The 19,245-nt window shown below is 32.2% G+C and overlaps 3 protein-coding genes across 11 annotated transcripts in view; 1 reads left to right on the top strand and 2 right to left on the bottom strand.

Moving 5' to 3' along the window:
* Nucleotides 1–15,817, bottom strand: part of Arms (Ankyrin repeat-rich membrane spanning) — a 79,119-nt gene extending 63,302 nt beyond the window's left edge. The window contains exons 1-2 of one of the 5 annotated variants that reach the window (XM_014239579.3): nt 14,775–15,817; nt 14,635–14,717 (exon numbers count right to left, since the gene is read on the bottom strand). Coding sequence is in view for 2 of the 5 variants with exons in the window: in XM_014239576.3 (XP_014095051.3) it covers nt 1,135–1,416 (282 nt within the window). In the remaining 3 variants the exon portion in view is untranslated. Of the gene's footprint in view, nt 1–1,134; nt 1,970–9,289; nt 9,419–9,656; nt 9,855–14,634 lie in introns of those variants that run through there. The other 4 variants (XM_014239580.3, XM_014239581.3, XM_070108419.1 and 1 more) reach the window with 4 other exon arrangements.
* A 173-nt stretch (nt 15,818–15,990) lies between these two features.
* On the top strand, nt 15,991–17,461 carry LOC106620914 (queuosine 5'-phosphate N-glycosylase/hydrolase). Of its 5 annotated transcripts, none has more exons than XM_036363286.2 (3): nt 15,991–16,147; nt 16,347–16,586; nt 16,643–17,461. In XM_036363286.2, exons 2-3 carry the CDS (start codon nt 16,352–16,354, stop codon nt 17,416–17,418), a joined length of 1,011 nt encoding a protein of 336 aa, XP_036219179.2. In that variant the 5' UTR covers nt 15,991–16,147; nt 16,347–16,351; the 3' UTR covers nt 17,419–17,461. The 5 variants fall into 5 exon arrangements, with proteins under 5 accessions (XP_036219179.2, XP_014095045.3, XP_014095044.3 ...); XM_014239570.3 differs by having other exon boundaries at nt 15,991–16,267; nt 16,350–16,586; XM_014239569.3 differs by having other exon boundaries at nt 15,991–16,267.
* RpL29 (ribosomal protein L29) lies at nt 17,451–18,235 on the bottom strand. The gene is made up of 3 exons (XM_014239598.3): nt 18,105–18,235; nt 17,727–17,843; nt 17,451–17,660 (listed from the first exon to the last, which is right to left on the bottom strand). Exons 2-3 carry the CDS (start codon nt 17,826–17,828, stop codon nt 17,532–17,534), a joined length of 231 nt encoding a protein of 76 aa, XP_014095073.1. The 5' UTR covers nt 17,829–17,843; nt 18,105–18,235; the 3' UTR covers nt 17,451–17,531.
* Nucleotides 18,236–19,245: the final 1,010 nt, after the last annotated feature.

Raw genomic sequence — 19,245 nt, 5'->3', positions numbered from 1 at the left:
GCAACATTTATTTCGAAATCCATGGGGTCTAATTTTAATTTGACGTGACGCTCCTGAGTAATTGCTGCCATTGTCATATTTTTTTAATACATCTGCATGAAAATTTAAGATAATATTCTTCACATGTCATATATAACATGTCTATAAAGTACCATTGGTTTTTAAAAAATAGATTTTAACTGTTTCATCAAAAAAATAATTGTAAAATTGGGTCTTGTTTTACAAGAATTAACTCTACTCTCTATTTAAGCAACTGAAGGAACTTCTCTATGGCTCATAACTTTACAGGCACTGACTATTTGACTAAGGTGTGCTAAACTCACACTTAGGCTTCAATTTTCTTGTTGGGTGTCTGATTTCATAAAACAAGTGGTGCAGAGTCGATCATGGAATAAAGCTTGCACGCAGATATAAAAAACAAAGCATTAGGTAATTTATATTTAATTTACAGATTTATTAGTCATAACATAAATATGTAAATTTTATTGACCTCAGACTGTTCCTCAGACGGATATAATATTTCAAAGCGTCTGCATCAGTTTCTGAACACTAATACTAACTAACTAAACACGGTATAACTAACTAAAACAGTATATATTTGGTGAAAAATAAGCGAGTAGCAGCAACAGACAAACTATCATTGAAGCTAAAGAGGAGGTTTATAATTTCTCACAGGGTTTGTACCACATAAAAGCAATGTGCATCAATAACTATGTGCAGAAAAAGGTATACGATATACTGTATATATGTGCAGTATACACGTATACAAATAAAGATTCTTATCAGTTAGTAATTGCAACAATTTTATATGAAAACGAGAGATTATCAGCTTCAACGCTACAGACGGCGGCAGCACATTTGCACAAACCGAGTTATTTATGTGCAAAATTGTGTATAAATTTGTGAGTATTTATATGTATACATACATACAGTTGTATGTATGTAGACATTTACATTTGACTACGTATGCGCGTATGTATTTATGTGTTTATTGTATAATATTTGAAGCGATAGTCTAAATTGGTGGCGAACAAACAAATAGGAACGCGATAACAACAAAAGAAACAAAAAAAAAAAAAACACTCATGGCATTATACCATACATATGTTGTTGGTAATATTGTTTTTTTTTTACCTGTATCGAGCTTCCGGTTTTTTGTAGGGATAGACGCAAAAAGCCAAAAGGAAACATACTGCCATAGTTGCCAGAGTCACGGCGAATTTGCAAAGCGACGCCAGCAGCCGCGCTCGACGCGCTGCGACTGGAGGGCGAAGCGGTGGCGGGATTCAGCGGAGACATTTCGGAGAAAGCGCGACCCATTTGCACGAGACGCGGCGGCGTGCGACGCGCTTGGTCGCCTACAGCGCCCTGCTCAGACGCCTCATCCTCTTGGGCGGTGCTGAGCGCTTTCTTCATAACTTTTTTTCACTTTAAACTTTTGAGCGAAAGAAATTTTGTATTACAATAACAACAAAACTTATTTGTTGGGTTGGGAACAAAAACGAATTTTTCACGAATTTCACACTTTTTCATAAAATTTTTATTTATTTAATTTTTTTTCACTAAAATATTTACATACACACGCGCGCACTATTTGGGGGAAAGGTCAACACAATTGCGTTCGAAAGCAAATCAAATTTAATGTACAATTAAAACAAACAAACATATGTACTTGTACATATATGTATATATTAAGGAATGTTTGCCGTTCGCCGCGTCTGGAGTGGTTCCGAGCTGCGTGCGGTGGGGGGTGGTGAGGCGTTGAGTACGTGTACGCGTCTATGAATTTGCGAATTTAGTCGTCTGTGCGGCGAGTGACTAAACTCAACTAAATAGCAGATTGCGCGCGCGAGCTGACTAATGACGCGTATCAACTCAAACTACCGTTAAACCAATCATTAGGTTCCAAAAACAAAGGCAGCACAGGCAACAGCGTGCTATTGCGATTTTACCACATTTAACGCTGAGCCGAGGAAATCGCGGGCCTCTAACAATTTAGTTATGTATATGCTTTCTTCACTTCACTGATTAGTATAGCTTCGCCGCGCGTCACTCTGCTGGTGCGCTGCTGACAGTGACTGCATAAATGCCCGTAGTTTGTCATAAACTGCGAGAGATGAGACAATGTACGGTACTATCATAGAATGTACTGTAGTCCCGGCATATGTACCCACACGTCTGAGGTAATTTGTATGTCAAAGCTGATAGACAGCTCGATGAGATAAGAGTCTCTTACACAGGCGCATAGCGACTTAATGACTTTGTGGATAGCAAATTTTTTTTTTGTTGAGTAAAAAAATTTTTTTTTTTTGGTAAACAAAATGTTTTCGGTGTTTTTCGACAGAGGAGCACATTTTGTACATAGGTCCAACTTTATATACAATACATCAGCACTACCTGCATAGACAATTCCATTATGAATACCATTTCATATTTTGATGATCTATGGTATACATATTAGCTCAGCATAAACACGCGGCCGCTCACCTCATCAGCAGACTTGACGCAGTCGCCATTCGGTCGAGATAATCAGCTTAAATGCACAGGTGACTGTTTACAACTACAATCATGAAAAAAACAAATGCAGCCGAAAATTGGACAGATGTCCCATCAGTAGGCAATACGAAGCGATGAATGGAAGACCAAGAGAGCTGGTGGTGATGTATCATCGGTTTGGTAGAGCACAGTTACAAATTTATATAATTTGTGAGCTACTTTCTCAGATTCAAAGTAGTAGTCTGGTTCGTAAAGGTCAAAGTGTTATGTTAGATTTTTAACGTGCTATACCGAAGAGAGTAGAGTTGTCCGCCTACTAAAGAGTAATTTATGTCAGGAATGATCATCGATTTATATATATTGGGTCGGCTAGACAAACTAGTGCGCAATTAAATGACTTGTATCTCTCATCTCTCATATATATAGTGCTTAGAAAGAGAGTTTCGAGTATCACATTGTCTGTTCAGTTCATGGAAATCGACGTTATTACAAGTAAACGGTCAGCGTATTAAATCGAAAAAATGAGAAAACATTCTACCTGTAGATGTATAATTTAGTAAAGAAAGTTCAGCTTCCCAAATGAATCGAATGACAGAAGAGAATTATGTCTAGCATAACAAAATGCACTTAAGAGGCAAACCTAATGTGAAATCGATTATTTTCATACTTCGATAAGTTATACCTTTAAAAGTTATAATCTAAAATTTCAAATCGATATCCAAAATACTTTTTGAGTTGCAGGCTTCTAAAGTGTAGCCGCACAGTTCAATCCGCTAGCTCTATCAGTTTATCTTTAAACGCGTTTTTCTCAAAGCGGCATTTTTTAGATTTGCTTTATTGGTTACTTAGAGATTTCGAGAATTTCGTTTTTGGGTTTTTATCCTCTTAGAAGGCAGGAATCACTGAAACAGTGGGGGAACTTTTATGTTTAACGCCGTCAAAGATGGCATGTAACTCGAAAATTAGTAACTTTTGCTTAAAAAATGTTACAGTGATTTCTTAAAATATGTATCAATACTTCTTTCTTAATTCTCAAAATCGCATTTTTTTAAGATTACACTAGAAAATCAATGCTTATGTCCTGTTAAAAAAAAATCCCCACTTTTATGAAAGTGAAATCAAATGAGTTCTTGAACAAGCTTATGCTTTGATTTTTTTGCCATACTCGTCTGTAGTTCTGCCGCTATAGACAGTTGATAAGACCCTAAATAGACACTGTTGTTTCACTCATTTTGATCAGTCAAAATAACATTCACAACTTGACATTATTCCCGTTTCGTAAGTCAAACAAATTCGTGAAATTGTTGTTAGTCGTACCATATGTGTATACTTATGTATGGTAAGTATGTAAACATGTATGCTGGCTTTGCATTAGGGTGGTTGAAATTAAAAAAAAAAAACATTAGAGTAGAAAAAAAATCAAATAAATAAAAACTACAACTTTGTTGAGCAGCATTGTAGTCAATAAATTATAAGAAGCCTTTAAACACATTTTTCATATTTTTCAAAGTTTTTAGCAGAAAATTTTCTAACTCGTTTTGAGTCAAAGATTAACTCTTTTTAACTCTACCGAATTTTCGGAACTATTTTGATTTAAAATATATGTACATAAAAAAAGTGTTATTTCAAAAATATTCGGTTTAAAATGTATGTACTTATGTCAAGTGCGGTTATGCTACTCTTTTTTGGTAAGTACAAGAAAAATCTAGATTACTGTGGTTAAGATCGCTAAATATATCTCAAGAAAAATACAATTAGGCATCATCGAAGCCAATATATAATGGTATATACGCATTGTATATGTGGGTTTTTAACAACTTATCTCGACTTGCTTTTCTTTCGCTTTTAAGCTGTAAATTGGAATTATTTGCATGCAAATGTCAAACAAATCAGACATTTAGTAGCCATTTTCTTGGAAATCGATTTTAAATACTAAATCTTCGATAAAATATTGCATTTAATGAAATTTAGTTGGAAAGCTGCTTAAGGAATTATATCCACTAGCAAATCACAAAAAATAAATTTTTTGTATTTTTTTGTTTTGACGAGCCATTTTATTTAACAAATAAATATAAAAAAAACATACACTCACAGAATTTAATGTACTTTAATTATTAGCGATTCATTTTTAAAAATTTTAGATGCCCTTGAATACGTAGCCGATCTCCATTAGCACCTCCGAAAAAAGGTGTCTGGCGGTGATCAAGGTTTTCCACTTAAAATTAACGCAAATCCAAAAACCAGAAATAGTTCTTATTACAATAGATGGATACTGGTAATGATCGAATGACTACTCGAAAAAAGTAGTTTTTTTTGAGAGTGGCTTAAAAAATCGAAAACTGAAAAAATCTTATTTCTTCGATCAGCACCTGTGAAAGTTTCAACTAGATCGGTTTAAACTTAGCTGACCATTCGTCCCGATTTGGCCGGAATAGTCTGGATTCCGAGTTAAGTGTCCCGGCCGTCTCGGGTTGAACTGAATAAAATTGTGTTGCTCTCTCATCTATTATATATCGCGATTTTCAGTGAATTACAATATGGAAAAAATCGATGACTAAAAAAAACCGTCCCGGATTTTCTCGGTACAAATATGGTCAGCTAAGCTGAAACGTTTCGTAGAAAATTTCCTCATTAACTCTGTAAACAGCTTTTTAGGAAAATGCGTTTAAATTTTGGGGAGTTAAAGAATTCATGCAAATACGTGTATATCTTCGAAACTATTTAAGAATATTCTCAAATATATGTACATTCACTATATAAGCAAAAAAAACATATTTTTTAAATTCGCATGTAGATATAACCTCTTAAGTCAAATAAGTTATCTTATCAAAAGGTTGGTAGAACGAAAATAGTTATGCTAGATTTTTAGTACAAATTCGTTAAAAGAAAAAATTCGTAAAAATATGTGTATTTGTTCAATAAGTGTTTAATTAGTTCTAAAACAGGATTACAATAGTTTTGAAATATTCGAATGAATATGAAGATGAAAATATTCCATTTATTTAAAAAAATGGCGATTTTCCGATATCATTGGAACTATTTAATTATTACTAATTAACAAACGATTTGCTAACGCCCTAATCCGCACACAAACATCATATGTACATATATAAATATACTGGTATGTGCATACATATTTATATACCGTTTATTGAATTGGCGAAATAGTAAAACGTCGATTTTAGTAAGACTTTGAATATATTAGTTGCAATTAAATCAGTCTTTCATAGCTGCGCGGCTGAAGCAAGCAAGGTGATACTAAAATATACTGGCGGTTAGTTTAAAATAAGTGTAAAAATAAAACAAAATAATATTATTTTATATTCCTTAAAAATTCATAATGCACATTTCGATTTCATGTTTGCAGCTGTTTTCTTTACCGTTGTTTGGATAAATGTGTTACAAAAACTAAATATGTATTAAATACAAAAAATATCGAGTATTTTTTTAACAACTAAGTGAAAGTTGATTAAACGATTTAACATCTGTCAAAGAATTCACCACAAGTGCTCTATATGTAGTAAAAAACACGAATTGTTTGATCTAAATGAAATATTGCTATTGTGAGTTCATTGATAGTTTAAGTTAAACATGCAGACAAATGTAAGTACTTTTATATAATAATAATTAAATACTTCATATTTCGATTAATTTTTTGAACATCATCATAATCATTCATCAACAAACACAAATTTTGCAGAAATTTGATGAAACAACTTAACTCGACTTAGTATTTTATCTCGTCAAGTTATATATGAAACTTATAAAATTTCAACTACTTAACTATGTGGATCGGTCATTTAAGCACACATCTTCCTTAAAAGTGATTTAAAATATATATTTAATAATTCTATGAAAATTCAAATTAATTGCTTTTAAAGCAAACTTTGCTAAAGTCAAATAGTAAGTTGTTTTGTCAAAAGTTCTCAGATACATATGTACAAATATGGCTACATTTTATATACACGTGTATGTAGTTGTTTCTATATATGGTATAACAGTTATTTGCCCAACGCCAAACTTTTGTTTGCATACTTTTAGGCTTTTTGTATGGCTGTAGATTTAATGAGTGGTATGTTAATATGTATGCTCTGAGCAGATATATGTAGATATATATTTAAATGTGTGAGTATGAGTTAATCGTCCCTTCCGCCATCACACCTATTACTCACATTTAATATAAAAACAATAATGTGTAAACATTTGAAAACGATATCTCAAAAAAAAAAAAAACTGAGGCACTAGTTCGAGTATACACAGACAAGACGGGTGGACAGACGGACATGGCTAAATCGACTCAGCATGTAATACTGATCATTTGTGTATACATTTTATGGGAGCTTCCATGTTTCCTTCTGGGTGTTAAAAACTTCGTGGCAAACTTAATATTTATTATGCATCAGTTGGCCCGACTAAACTTGGAAGCGGAACAGTTTTTATTGTATTTGAAAGTTGATGGTTTTTGGTAAAAATAATTATCGATATGCATTTAAAATTAATAAATGACAATGCTTTCAAGTAACTAACTGTCAAATATAAACAATTTAGAAATACAGGGTATATCATTGAGGTCGAATTTTTGGGTTTGGTTATTAGTTTTTACTTATTTAAGTGTAGCATTCTATATTAAAAATTTAACGTTTATAAATGGCACTTTCGACAACTTTAAAATAATCGATAGGAATAAAGCAGCTACCTTATGACTTTTTAAACGCAAAACTTTACACAATTAATTTTATTCTTAATATCAAGACAAAAAAATGTCATTAATTTCAAGCTGTTAGCCGATTTTTTTTATTAAATTAATGTTTCTAATCTTATCCTCCATAAATGCAGCATTGAAATCGATTAATCGAAATTTTTAAATCAATCGATTATTTTATAAAAAAAAAATTTTAAGGTTTCAAACCTTACCGTACATAAGTGTAGTTTAGAAACTATAAGAATTAACCTAGTTTGTCATACAAGTAAATTTACGATTGAATTAAAGAGACGGTTCGTTTGTGACAGAAATCGTTCAAAATCGATAAATTGGTGTTAAATGAAGAAAAGGTTAAATAATTTTATTAGAGATTGAGTGGTTACATCACAGAAAATATGGATAGCTTAGAATATTGTGGTCAAGTAAAGACAATGTTCTGAATTTATTGATCGAATAATTTACTAAATCAGATTATGTCGACTGCTGTTCAAGAATATAAAGGAAATTGTGATTCAATGAAAAGCTCACCAACGAAACCAAAATTTATTTGGAGGTTTTGAGAAAAGCTGCCATTTAAAAGAATTTAAAGGAGAAATGAAAGCAGCCAAAAATAATTTAACATGAACTTTTCGAGAAATTTTAGTATTTACTTATTGTGAAAGAGGACATGATGATAAAATAAGCATTTCTAGCATTTTTTTTACATTATCTTATTTACCTAGCCATTGTCATTGAAAAACTTCCATGAAAGTGGAATTTGGTTTGAGTTACTTGACATTAGGCGCTGTCAATTGCCCTTTAATTACGTTAAGTGTCAACAATGTGGTCAGGTAAACGCTGTCATTCGCTTAAAAAATGAGCGATGTGTGGAAAAAATAAAAATTTTTTTTTTGCTCTTAAAAGTACAAAACTTAATTGTCAAGCAATAAAGAGGGCAAATAATGTTGATTAGCCAGTGTATACAAGTAATAATGATAATTGAGCGCCGCAGATGAATAAAGTTTGCGTTTATTTTTTCTTGCACTGTCACACTTGTCACTTAGCGCGTAGAATGCTGTTTTTAATGCAAATAGAACGCATTCGAAAAATTCGTTGTAATAATTGTTGTAAGACTATAGAAACTCATACATATTTAGGTACAAATTAGTTTATCAACAGAAGCCGTTAACCATGTAATTAGGGTATGGTTACTAATGTTTAATAGTTAACTTGTGACATTACGCCTTACAATTACTTATTTTGACATAAAAATAAATAAAAATGTTTCACTTCAAAATGTGTCTCGTAATATTTAAATAGAAAATACATTTCTACTATGTGTTAATTATTTTTAAATAATAAGTATATATGCATATGAATATGACTATTTTATTTAAAGCAGCAAGCTAAATATAAACAAGTCTACAGTGGTGCGCACATAAATAGTTTAGCACGTATGTACATAAAATATGTTAGTTGAAATTATTGAAAGCAAACAAAAATAATTTATTATATTGAGAACTATACTAAATAAAAAGGAGTATCTACAATAAGTATTCGAAGTATTATTTTTTGTGTGGTCTGCATTTTTTGATACATTTATTTACATTTTTTATATTTTTCTACTCTGAGCAGGGTATACTAAGTTTGCCACGAAGTTTGTAACACCCACACACACCCAACATCGGAGACCATATAAACTAAATACATACATAAATGATCAGAGTGGCGAGCTGAGACGATTTAGCCATGTTCTTCTGTCTGTCTATATATACACGAACTGGATCCCCAGTTTTTTAAGATATCGTTTTGAAATTTTGCACACTAAAGCTATGGCTGCCATACAAACTGAACGATCAAAATCAAGTTATCAATTCAAAGGTACAATCTTCGAACAAATTGTTCAGATCGGACCACTATAACATATAGCCGCAATAAAACTGACTGTTTTTTTTATTAAATAACCTTAATTCGACTTGATCGTTTATATCAAACAACTTGGATAGAAAGAACTATCAAAATGTTTTACGTTGGATGCAAAAGGACAATAAAATCATTAGCCGGTTAGGTTTTGAGATTTAGTCATACATATAGATCATATAAGCAACGCACCTGTGAAGGATATTGTAGGTTCGGTGCAGCCGAAGTTAACGTTTTTTCTTTTTTTGCGTTAGTTTTGGTTCCAAAGCGTGCTTAAGTTTTGGCGAAATTATATATACATTTTATTATAAATTTTTTCTTTGATAAATTGTATTAAATGCACGTAATTTTCAGTAAGGCACGAAAACTTAAAAATTTGAAAAACTTCAAATATATTTATCATATATCGATTAATTCGTCTGATCACCACTAAATATTACAGATTCAATTTATTTTTGGCAATAAAATTAAGCTAGATCTTGTGACATATTTTGATTGTTTACCCCTCGTCACAGTACAATCACTATAACCCGTTAGTTTCTGATTTGCCGACACTCACCTCTTTCCAATCTGTCGGAGAAGTTGACTGATAAAGCGTATCCATGAAATACGAGACAGAGAAGACAGATAACTGCTCCTCCATAATTTAATAATGTTTACTGTATATATGTGTATTTATCTGTTTTTGTTTTTTTCCGCCTCTCGGTCGCACAATAAAAGTTGCAATCACCCGGTTTCGGTTGTTACGCGCTTGACATTTGTAGTGAAATAAGCGTGGGTAGCAAATGCTCAACACAAATATAACTAGTATTTTTTTTACCCACTTTTTCAACACAGCATACAGTTACATATACATACATATAGTTTATAGCGGCGCGTACGAGCGCCTGGTTATAAGATCTTGAAAAAAAAATTAAGAGATATCTCAAATACAGCGCAGATAAACTTAGCGTCTCGTTGTCAGTCCCTCAAAGCGCAAAATTAGACTCAGAGTCAGAGTTTGGTTGGCGCTCTGTGGCAAATATCATTCTAATGTTGAAGTGCTGAACAAAAAAAATAACACAATTGATGATATATGCACTCATTTATCGCAAAAGATGAAAATAAGAACGACACTCCAAATTAGACATCTGATACCTGCTGGTACGGTATCTTTCCTTTACCCGATATATCCGGCACATTTCAATATTTGTTATTTCAATTTCTTATTTGGCGGTGTTTGTATCAAAATTAGTATCAATTTGTTGTTGATTTTAAATTTAATTCGAACGCAATTCGTCGTTTGAGAATGCACTCAATAGAGATGTGGGAGTTTTTTCCAATTCGATTTTTTTATATGATCGTACGTTACAGCAATGTCGATGCTGAGGAGTCTACATTATCGAAATATTAATGGGTAATATTAAGGGGTACATCTAACATGTAACAGCTTAACAAAAGGCGATTTTTGAAAATTAAAAAAAAAAAATCAAATGTATCAATTGTTCTAAAATTTTAAAGATATACATATTTACACACCTATTTTAAAAACACACGATAAAATTCCAATAAAAAAAATTTTAAATCGATCCCCGACGGCGCTAAAAAAAAATTCTCTATTTGAAGATATTGTCTGTGCAATGACCTAAGATCGAAAAAAATCAAGAATTGGGAGAAGTTTCGCTTTAAAAAACAAATTGATTTTATCCAAAACTTTGGTCGGTATTGGACAGCTAAATTTCGAATTTTGATCAGGTCAAAAACTGGTAAGTCATTGTATGGAGAACTATGTATACCTATATAGAGCATGTAGACAAAATTTTATTAGTGATTGAATCATTGATGATGTCCGTCGATTTAAAATTTAAATATGTTATTTTTAAAGATATAACCTATCGACATAATTTAATTTCATAATATGTGTGACCCTTAATGGCATAACCACATATGGACATACAAAAATACAAAAAGAAAAAAAAAATATCTCGAATGCCAACATTATATGGTGCTATTTTTACTCTAATTCGTTATCAATGTGATTTGTATTTAGTGAATACTGTTTAAGAAGGTTTACAAGTTTGTTGACCGCACTGTGCATTTTGATGGTAAATTATCAGTTAGCTCTAAAACAAAATGTTGGTTATAGAGATGTTCAGATAAGATATTTTAAAGCAGCCGAAAAACATATATGAAAATAATATAATCTTTGACAGACGTATTCGCTTTTATTTCTACTAGAACAACAATATATTGCTACACAAAAAAAAATCAACTTAAATAATTAACCTTCAATAATATATATATTTTTTTGCATATAAGTTAAAGAAACTACACCACTGTTCGGCGTGGCACTTGCTTGGAAAATGAATTGATGAGCTGTAAATTTAAATTAAAAGCCCTCTATGATTTAAGTTGATGTGACGGAGAAAGTATTGTTACGCAAGAAGCGTATTGTACATACAAATTCAGATAAATTAATTGTTCATAGCAAATGTCAAATAATTAATTACTTTTATACTTTCTATTTATTTACAAAATAAGTTGCACATGTTTTGACAAGTTTATAAATTAGTGTGTGTGAAATTAATTAGACATTCTAAAAAGAATTCTAATACGCGTTTAAGGCTAAATTTTTTATTTAATTATTATTGAAAAAATAATAAAAAATAAATTTTGTTGAAAACTAAAATAAAACATTAATTTTGTTGATGACTAAAAAATAAACTTGTTGAAGATTAAAAAAGTAATAAAATTTTTTGTAGACTAAAAAGTTATTGATTTTTTATTGCACAAACATTCTAAATTTGGTGTGCTATTTATATATCAATATTGATAATATTTCTGTTGACACATGAAATCAAACATCTGGCAATAAAAGTTTGACATTTTATTTTTATCTATGTATATTGAATTTTTTGTCAAACTATTACATTAAATATTTGCCCTTTTCATTAACAAATGCACAACAAGTGATGACGTAATAGTCCTAATTGTTGTAATAAATGTCTAATGTTGCTATTGTAATGAAATATAACATATTGCATAGTACATTTGTACATAGCAACAAAAACGCGATTTACCCATTACATTAGCATTGCTATTTAGCCAATAACAAGGGCGTGCATTTTTAAAAAAAATTTAGATGTAAATGTTGTATATTTGGTATAAGGGTTTTTTATGTAGAAACTTTTATTGACTCATATTTCGCATTCCTACAATCAAACAGCTGTGCTGAATATGCATAAAAAAATTATAATTTTTATTAGCGCAATTATATTAGAGCATCCCAAGAAACAAATTAATTTCAAATATGTTTACATTGCAATTATCTGGTTGTTGTATATTATATATATTTTTTCCAGGCAAATGACTGCCATGAATTGAATTTATTCAATTCACACAAGAGATTAGCACTGAAAGCCTCAACAGCGGAGTGCGACGACGAGAATTTTCGGAGGGTCATTCACCAAACATAAAAAAAAATTATTTATATAAATAATAAATTTACGCAAATTTTTTATCGTTAATCAAGCTTAAAGTTCAGCAAAACTAAATAATTATTTTATTTATATTTAGTTATTATTAGCAAGAAGAGAGATTTGGGCTGATCGGGTACAATTCTTAGCAAGCCCTAAGTTCTCGAGGGAAACCGGGTTACTGCAACAAATGTTTGCAGATTTTTTCTCCAACAATTCACTTTAATCATCCCCTGGCTACGGTTTTCTCTCTACGGCGCTGTATGTAAGTTATATATTCTATCTACGGCCATGTATTTAGGTTATACGCAATATATCATAGGTATAGCACTTAAAGTTATTTCAGACACTTATTCTTAGGTAGTTTTCATGAGAAAGTGTATGGCAAACATTAAAAATCAGCATAAAGAATCATATTCCACATATAAACCTCGTATATTAAAGTTAATTACTACCATACACAAAACGCACACAAATATACATACATAAATATGTGCATATGTTATACACATACAAACACTGACCTCAAGTGTGCGATTGTGATATTTGTTAATGGCAATCTTATCGCAAAAAAACTACATGTAACACGAGGAAGGGCAATCAATCCTTATGCTGACTATTATTTCCAAGTGCAAAAGCTTATGGCCTCAAGCCATATGTACGTATATATGTACTGCTAAGTGAGTGGACATAACGTCGATCACTTTAAGTCAATAGAAATTGTTCAATATCGAAAGTAGATACTCATATTTCACATAAACGAGGAAATTGATAAGTGTGAACTGTTATATTTTTGATAAATATATGTATGACTGATCACTGACTGGCTTCTTATAATTATAAGTGCGATTTATAGTAAAATGTGCATGATTACCAAATAAAAGTACTATAGTATCACCCATTAATCGCTTGTTATATTCATATGCACATACAAACAAAAGTAGATACAATGCATAGCTTTGATTTATTACCGCCCACCAAGTTTATAACCATACAATTCATCACCCGAAACGCTCATACAATCGTCAATCAGTAGCGAAGAGCAAAAAATCAATCATTATCGAAGATTAAATGGACATTTAAGCACAAATTTGCTATGCATAATCATTCATTTTCAAAATTTTAGCACCTGCGTACACACAAAATACCGTAATTAAAAAACTATATTTCTACGACAACTAAACGGAGAAGCACATAGCTTTTCATTGTTGTTTTTTCTTGTTATAGCGACGAAGCCATGCCTCAAGTAATTGGGAGGAATGCTGCCGAGTTGACAATCCTTGCCTGGATAAAAATCCGGGTCCATTCCGGTTACGTAGACCCGACTGTTGAGAGAACGCAGTTCATCATTGTTTTTTTCTACGTATGATTCTTATATTTTAGAGTAATGCTGCGCTTGATTTGATTTTCAAACGGCAAGCTTGATAATTATTGCTATTTCATACACTCAATTATTCTACTAAATATGAATAGAACATGGATATATCCATATATGGGCAACATTATCACTTACCCGCTTATAAAGTAAAACTAAATTTTAATATTTCAAAAACTTTATGATTTTCCTAAGCTTAGCTATTTATATAATAATAAAATAAAGAGCTTAAAACTTTGTAAGTTCACTACAAATTTGCAAAACTGAGCATATAGCTCATCTTACTTAGCTTAACTTTTATTTAACAGTGAAATAAGCTCGCTTGAAGTTATAGCCAGATAGCGTTTTGACGGTTGTGGAAATTGTGAGCACTCAATTAGCGCCTTTGGAGAACTTGCAATGTCACCATATTTTATTATTGACAACGCACGAACAACGCACGTTTGTTATCCCTACCACTGTCTATATATATACATATATTGTTATACAACCAAATAGATAATGTAAATATATAATTAGCTTGTAGACGTTGTCATTGGATGCCCACTTCATTGAATGATATGATGTCTATGTTTTGTTAAAAATTTTCCGCTTTCTGCACACGATGTTAAGACTTTTATGTGTTTTTATGATAATGTAGAGTTCCCCTTTGGTATATAACTTAATAGAATTAGCATACGCGTTATACAAAACAATGATACACTTACCTTTAACAGCGCCAGTCATAAAAGTTTGTTTGCCAGCTAATAGACACTAATTTTTACTTGGCTGCCTTGGACCACAGTGCAGACTGCCAAAACAAAAGTAAATAAAACAAAACAAAAATCAGGGATAATTAGAGACTAACGATGCTGATGACGTTTTCCACGGCTATTGTCGATGTCGGTCGATGCAGCGTTGTGCTGATGCGACGAATTGGTTGTTTGTTTGCTTGCGTAAATCAATCTTAAAATTCTACAACGGCAACAATTTGTACAAAAAAATCACGTCTCGTCGATCACAATGCGAAACGAATACTTCATGCGCACCCTAAGGCGAAATTTATGGAGCATTTGACAGAACCCAATTTAGATTATTTTTGCATTTACTATATATTCTGAACGCAAACACCACTATTTACCATATAGAATTGTACATTTTTTCACTTTCGTAACTCTTTTTTTGATATATTAACATTACACAAACCATGAATTGCACTGAATTATTTTGAGACATAGAAGTATTTTGAATTTGCTAAAAACTTTCTTTTGTGTTTTGTTAAAGACTTTTGCAATATATCTGTATGTATATATATTTATTTTTCTATTATAAAAGTATTTTTCTTCGCGACCCTAAACCGCTGCACCAAACCATCCAAGCAATTTTACCAAAAATTATGTGGAGATGAAAATTTTGACAAGCACGGTGATTCCCGATTGGTTTCCTTGGAAAGTTTCTGTTTCACGGCCAGAACTTTGTTTTATTATTACATTAGGCACTTCAACGCACGTTTCCACAAATTTAATTTAATCTAATAACTTAAGATTATTTATTGCAAAGATTTTCACAGCACAAACATTTTGGATTTTTCCTCTTTTCAGATTAGACAACAACAGCGGTAGCGATAAATGACAGCACAGACAAGACGATTGGTGTTTAAAATATAAAAGCAACAAAATCTACAAAAAGAAAATGTCAAATGAATATATTTTTGCTTATTAATAATTACATGAATAGTTGTTGCTTTATTGGATACCGTAGTGGGCGAATAATACGAAAACGGAGAAGATGAAACAGCTGTCTTAGTAGTGTTGTAAATGAAAAGAAAAAAAGCACGTGACAAATATAAAATAGATCGGGCATATTTTAATAACGCGATGCGTTCTATTTGCTTACGCATATAATGTAATGATTGTTAACATTAAAATAATTTTTATTATTTAATAAAAATTGTGACTACTACCAGCTGTTAAAGTTCTTAAATTATTTGAAAAAATTCTATTATACATGAAACGGTAACCCTCCTAAATGTTTATAACGAATGTAATAAATTGACACTTCGGTGTTTTGTTTTCATTCTCAAAGTAAATGCAAAATTTGCATTTGTATGCATGTATTAAAAGAAAACAAATAACAGTATTTTTGCGCGATTTAATTGTATTGTTAACTTATGTATATTGCTCATTGAAAGTATACATTGTCGAGATGGGATAAATAAACCGAACAACAAAAGTGCAATATGTAGGTACTCTGGTGTAATAGCCGGTAATATAAATCGCTACTTAACCTATTAGCAAACCAGTTGCGCTTTGCTTTTAGCATCTCATTCTTGCTGAATTCTTTAAGTTACTGCGGGCTGAGGTACATATAATTCTTGGTATAAAATGTTTTAATAGTTTTGATCACTTTTAAATATATATATATTTATATGTTTTTACAGCAGTCATGGCACTTAGTCCCCGTGAGTCTGGCGAATACATCGCAAAAATGGCGAAATACTTGACAGTGATTCCAGCAGGCATTGAAAAATTGGCAAAGGAGGTTATTTCCCGCCTGCAGTCTGGAGAACTTGATCCAAAGAATTTTTCGCAAAATGATGTACACCCGAGGGCCACTGTTGCTCATGCCATTGAATGGATATTTGTGGTGGATACACTAAATTTCTGCTTCTGGACGCCAAGTAAGGAATTGTAGAATTTCATTTGGAGCTCTTATATACCAATTTGTTTTTTTCAGCTGATTACACGAAATACAAGGTGAACGGTTACACTGGCTACTTTGCTTTATGTGCTGCCGTAAATCGTGCCATGGAGGAGGGAATAGACATCACCAACGCCGCGTACTATTCCACAATTGATGCTGATACATTGCGTAAAATCTTTCGTTCAGATGATGGTCAGACCTCCGTGCCACTGATTGAACAACGTATCGCTTGTCTGCATGAGGTCGGCAAAAGACTTTTGGAGAAGTGGCAAGGCAAATTCGAGAATGTGTTGCGTGCCGCCAATAATTCTGCCGCGCGTTTACTGGAGCTAGTGGTCAGTGAATTTCCTTGTTTCCGCGATGAAGCTGATTACGAAGGAAAGCGCGTTTCATTGTACAAGCGTGCACAAATTCTAATCGGAGATATTTGGTCCTGTTTCGAGGGCAAAGGCTTGGGTAAATTCAATGACCTTGAAAAAATTACTATGTTTGCCGACTATCGTGTGCCACAAGTGTTGATACATTTCGGCAGCTTGGAATACAAGCCGGAGTTACTCGAAGTATTAAGCAAAGATATAATTTTGGAGAATGGCGATCCACGAGAAGTTGAGATTCGTGGTGTCTCTATATATATTGTGGAGCAGGCGAAGGACATAATTTTAAACAAACTCAATAATAACGAAATTGAGCTCAATAAGGAACACGTTAACTCAATTTTAATTGATCACTTCCTATGGGATTACCGACGCAAGCATGCAGAAGAGTTAGAGCACATACCATTCCACAAAGTATTAAGTGTTTACTATTAAATGTTGCCTTACAATAAATGTTACAACTAATATTTTGTATAAAGTTGTGTTTTTATTTAATTTAATGCCACCCACATTTTAAAACCCACTGACGCAGCGATATTTTGCAATATTTATAGCTTAATGGGTTTTGGTTTGCCAGCTTGAGCAGCTACTCGTTCTTCGTAGCGTTTGTTGGCCTCAGCGCGGGACAGATTGCCTTTGCGCGCATAACGCTGGTTGATTAGGAATTTGACATCCATCTACAAATTATTAAGGAAATGTTATAGTGAAAATTGAACCAACTTTACTTATATAGAGTATCTTACACCCAGAGTTGCTTCATGACGCTTGCGGATTGGGCGCTTGATGCCATTACGATGCGCCTTCCTGTTTTGGTTGTGATTGGTGTGATTCTTTGACTTGGCCATTTTAAGCTACTAAATCTGTGCACCAAATCATATGAGTTAATGTTTGTTCCGATAGCATTTATTGCACCACATCAAATAAGGATTTACACAGCACATACATTTTGTGATTGAAAAAATTATCAGCAGCAGCCAAAATAAAATGAAAACAGAAAAAATAATTGTTAGAACACATAATATATAGATATATTTTTGCTTTTCTCATAATTTTGGCACACTTTCATTTCTATTATTTGGGATTTTGAAAGATTTTTTAGTAATTATTAGCAATAATCCTACCTCCGTTTTTGACAGTAGAGCGGAAAGGAAAAATATTTGTGGGAATGTCAATGTTGACATTTCAGTGCTTCAATAACACAGGGTTGCACTAAGGGGACTTCGCTACTAAAGGTTCGCGTAGTCTTTAAAAATGTTCAATATATCATTAAAAATTATTATTTTGTATAACTCTACACAATTTTTTTAAATGCACTTTAGAGAAAGTTTATTAAGTTTTATTTGATGTCTTTTAATGTATATTTTGAGTAATTTCAGTTTTATGGTAGGACTATATACGAAGTAAGCATTAAAATAAGATTTTTGACTTACTATATTCGTATATTACTGAATATATGGTATTACATTCGAATTGTGGAACAAGAATTATTGAGTTGGTTATAATGGTATCTTTATAGGACAAATACTCAAACAAATCTTTCCGTTTTGCTTATTTCTATACATATTTCGAAACTTCTTCAAGCATCTGGAGATATATTACCTACCTAGCATTATTGTAATTGAATACATGTGTTTAAAAGCATTTCGTTTCCTTACCGGGAGGAGTCTACCGCATTCGTTTATAAAATTCTCGAGTTCTTTGTATAAACGGGATCTCGTAAAGCAACAAATATAATAGAAATGTCCCCATACTACACTCTCTTCGAAACAACACTTTTCTCAGCTCACCATTAGAAGAAATCCACGACAAATGATGCTGCTATCTATCCTTATAAGCTAATACCATGTACCCACTGACACTTGATCACGAGATTTAGGCTGTTGAGTAGATTATCTCGCTAATCTACTAGATTTAGCAAAATTCCGCAAGATTTGAAGCTAATTTAGTCGATATCTCCCTGTGCGATTCAGATTTAGCGCCATCTGTTTGTCAGTATGGCAATTTATCACAATACTACAGCTGATTTAAATACTACAAACTGTCAAAGTAAAAAAAAGTTAACAAAAAAATAAAATAACAAGTTAAAAATTAAAGCAATACCAAGTTAATAAGTAAAATGGAAGAAAATAGTATAAAAAATAGAAAGTAATGTGAAGTGTGGCTGCCGAAGCCGATATAAAAGAGTTGTGGTGGGAAAATATGCCATAGCTTCGATCGACTAGTCGAAAACAGCTGTTTTATAAATCCCCAACGGCAGCGAGA

This window comes from Bactrocera oleae, chromosome 4 (assembly GCF_042242935.1).
Source record: "Bactrocera oleae isolate idBacOlea1 chromosome 4, idBacOlea1, whole genome shotgun sequence".
Classification (NCBI taxonomy): Eukaryota; Metazoa; Arthropoda; class Insecta; order Diptera; family Tephritidae; genus Bactrocera; species Bactrocera oleae.
This window is presented reverse-complemented; position numbering and strand designations above follow the sequence as displayed.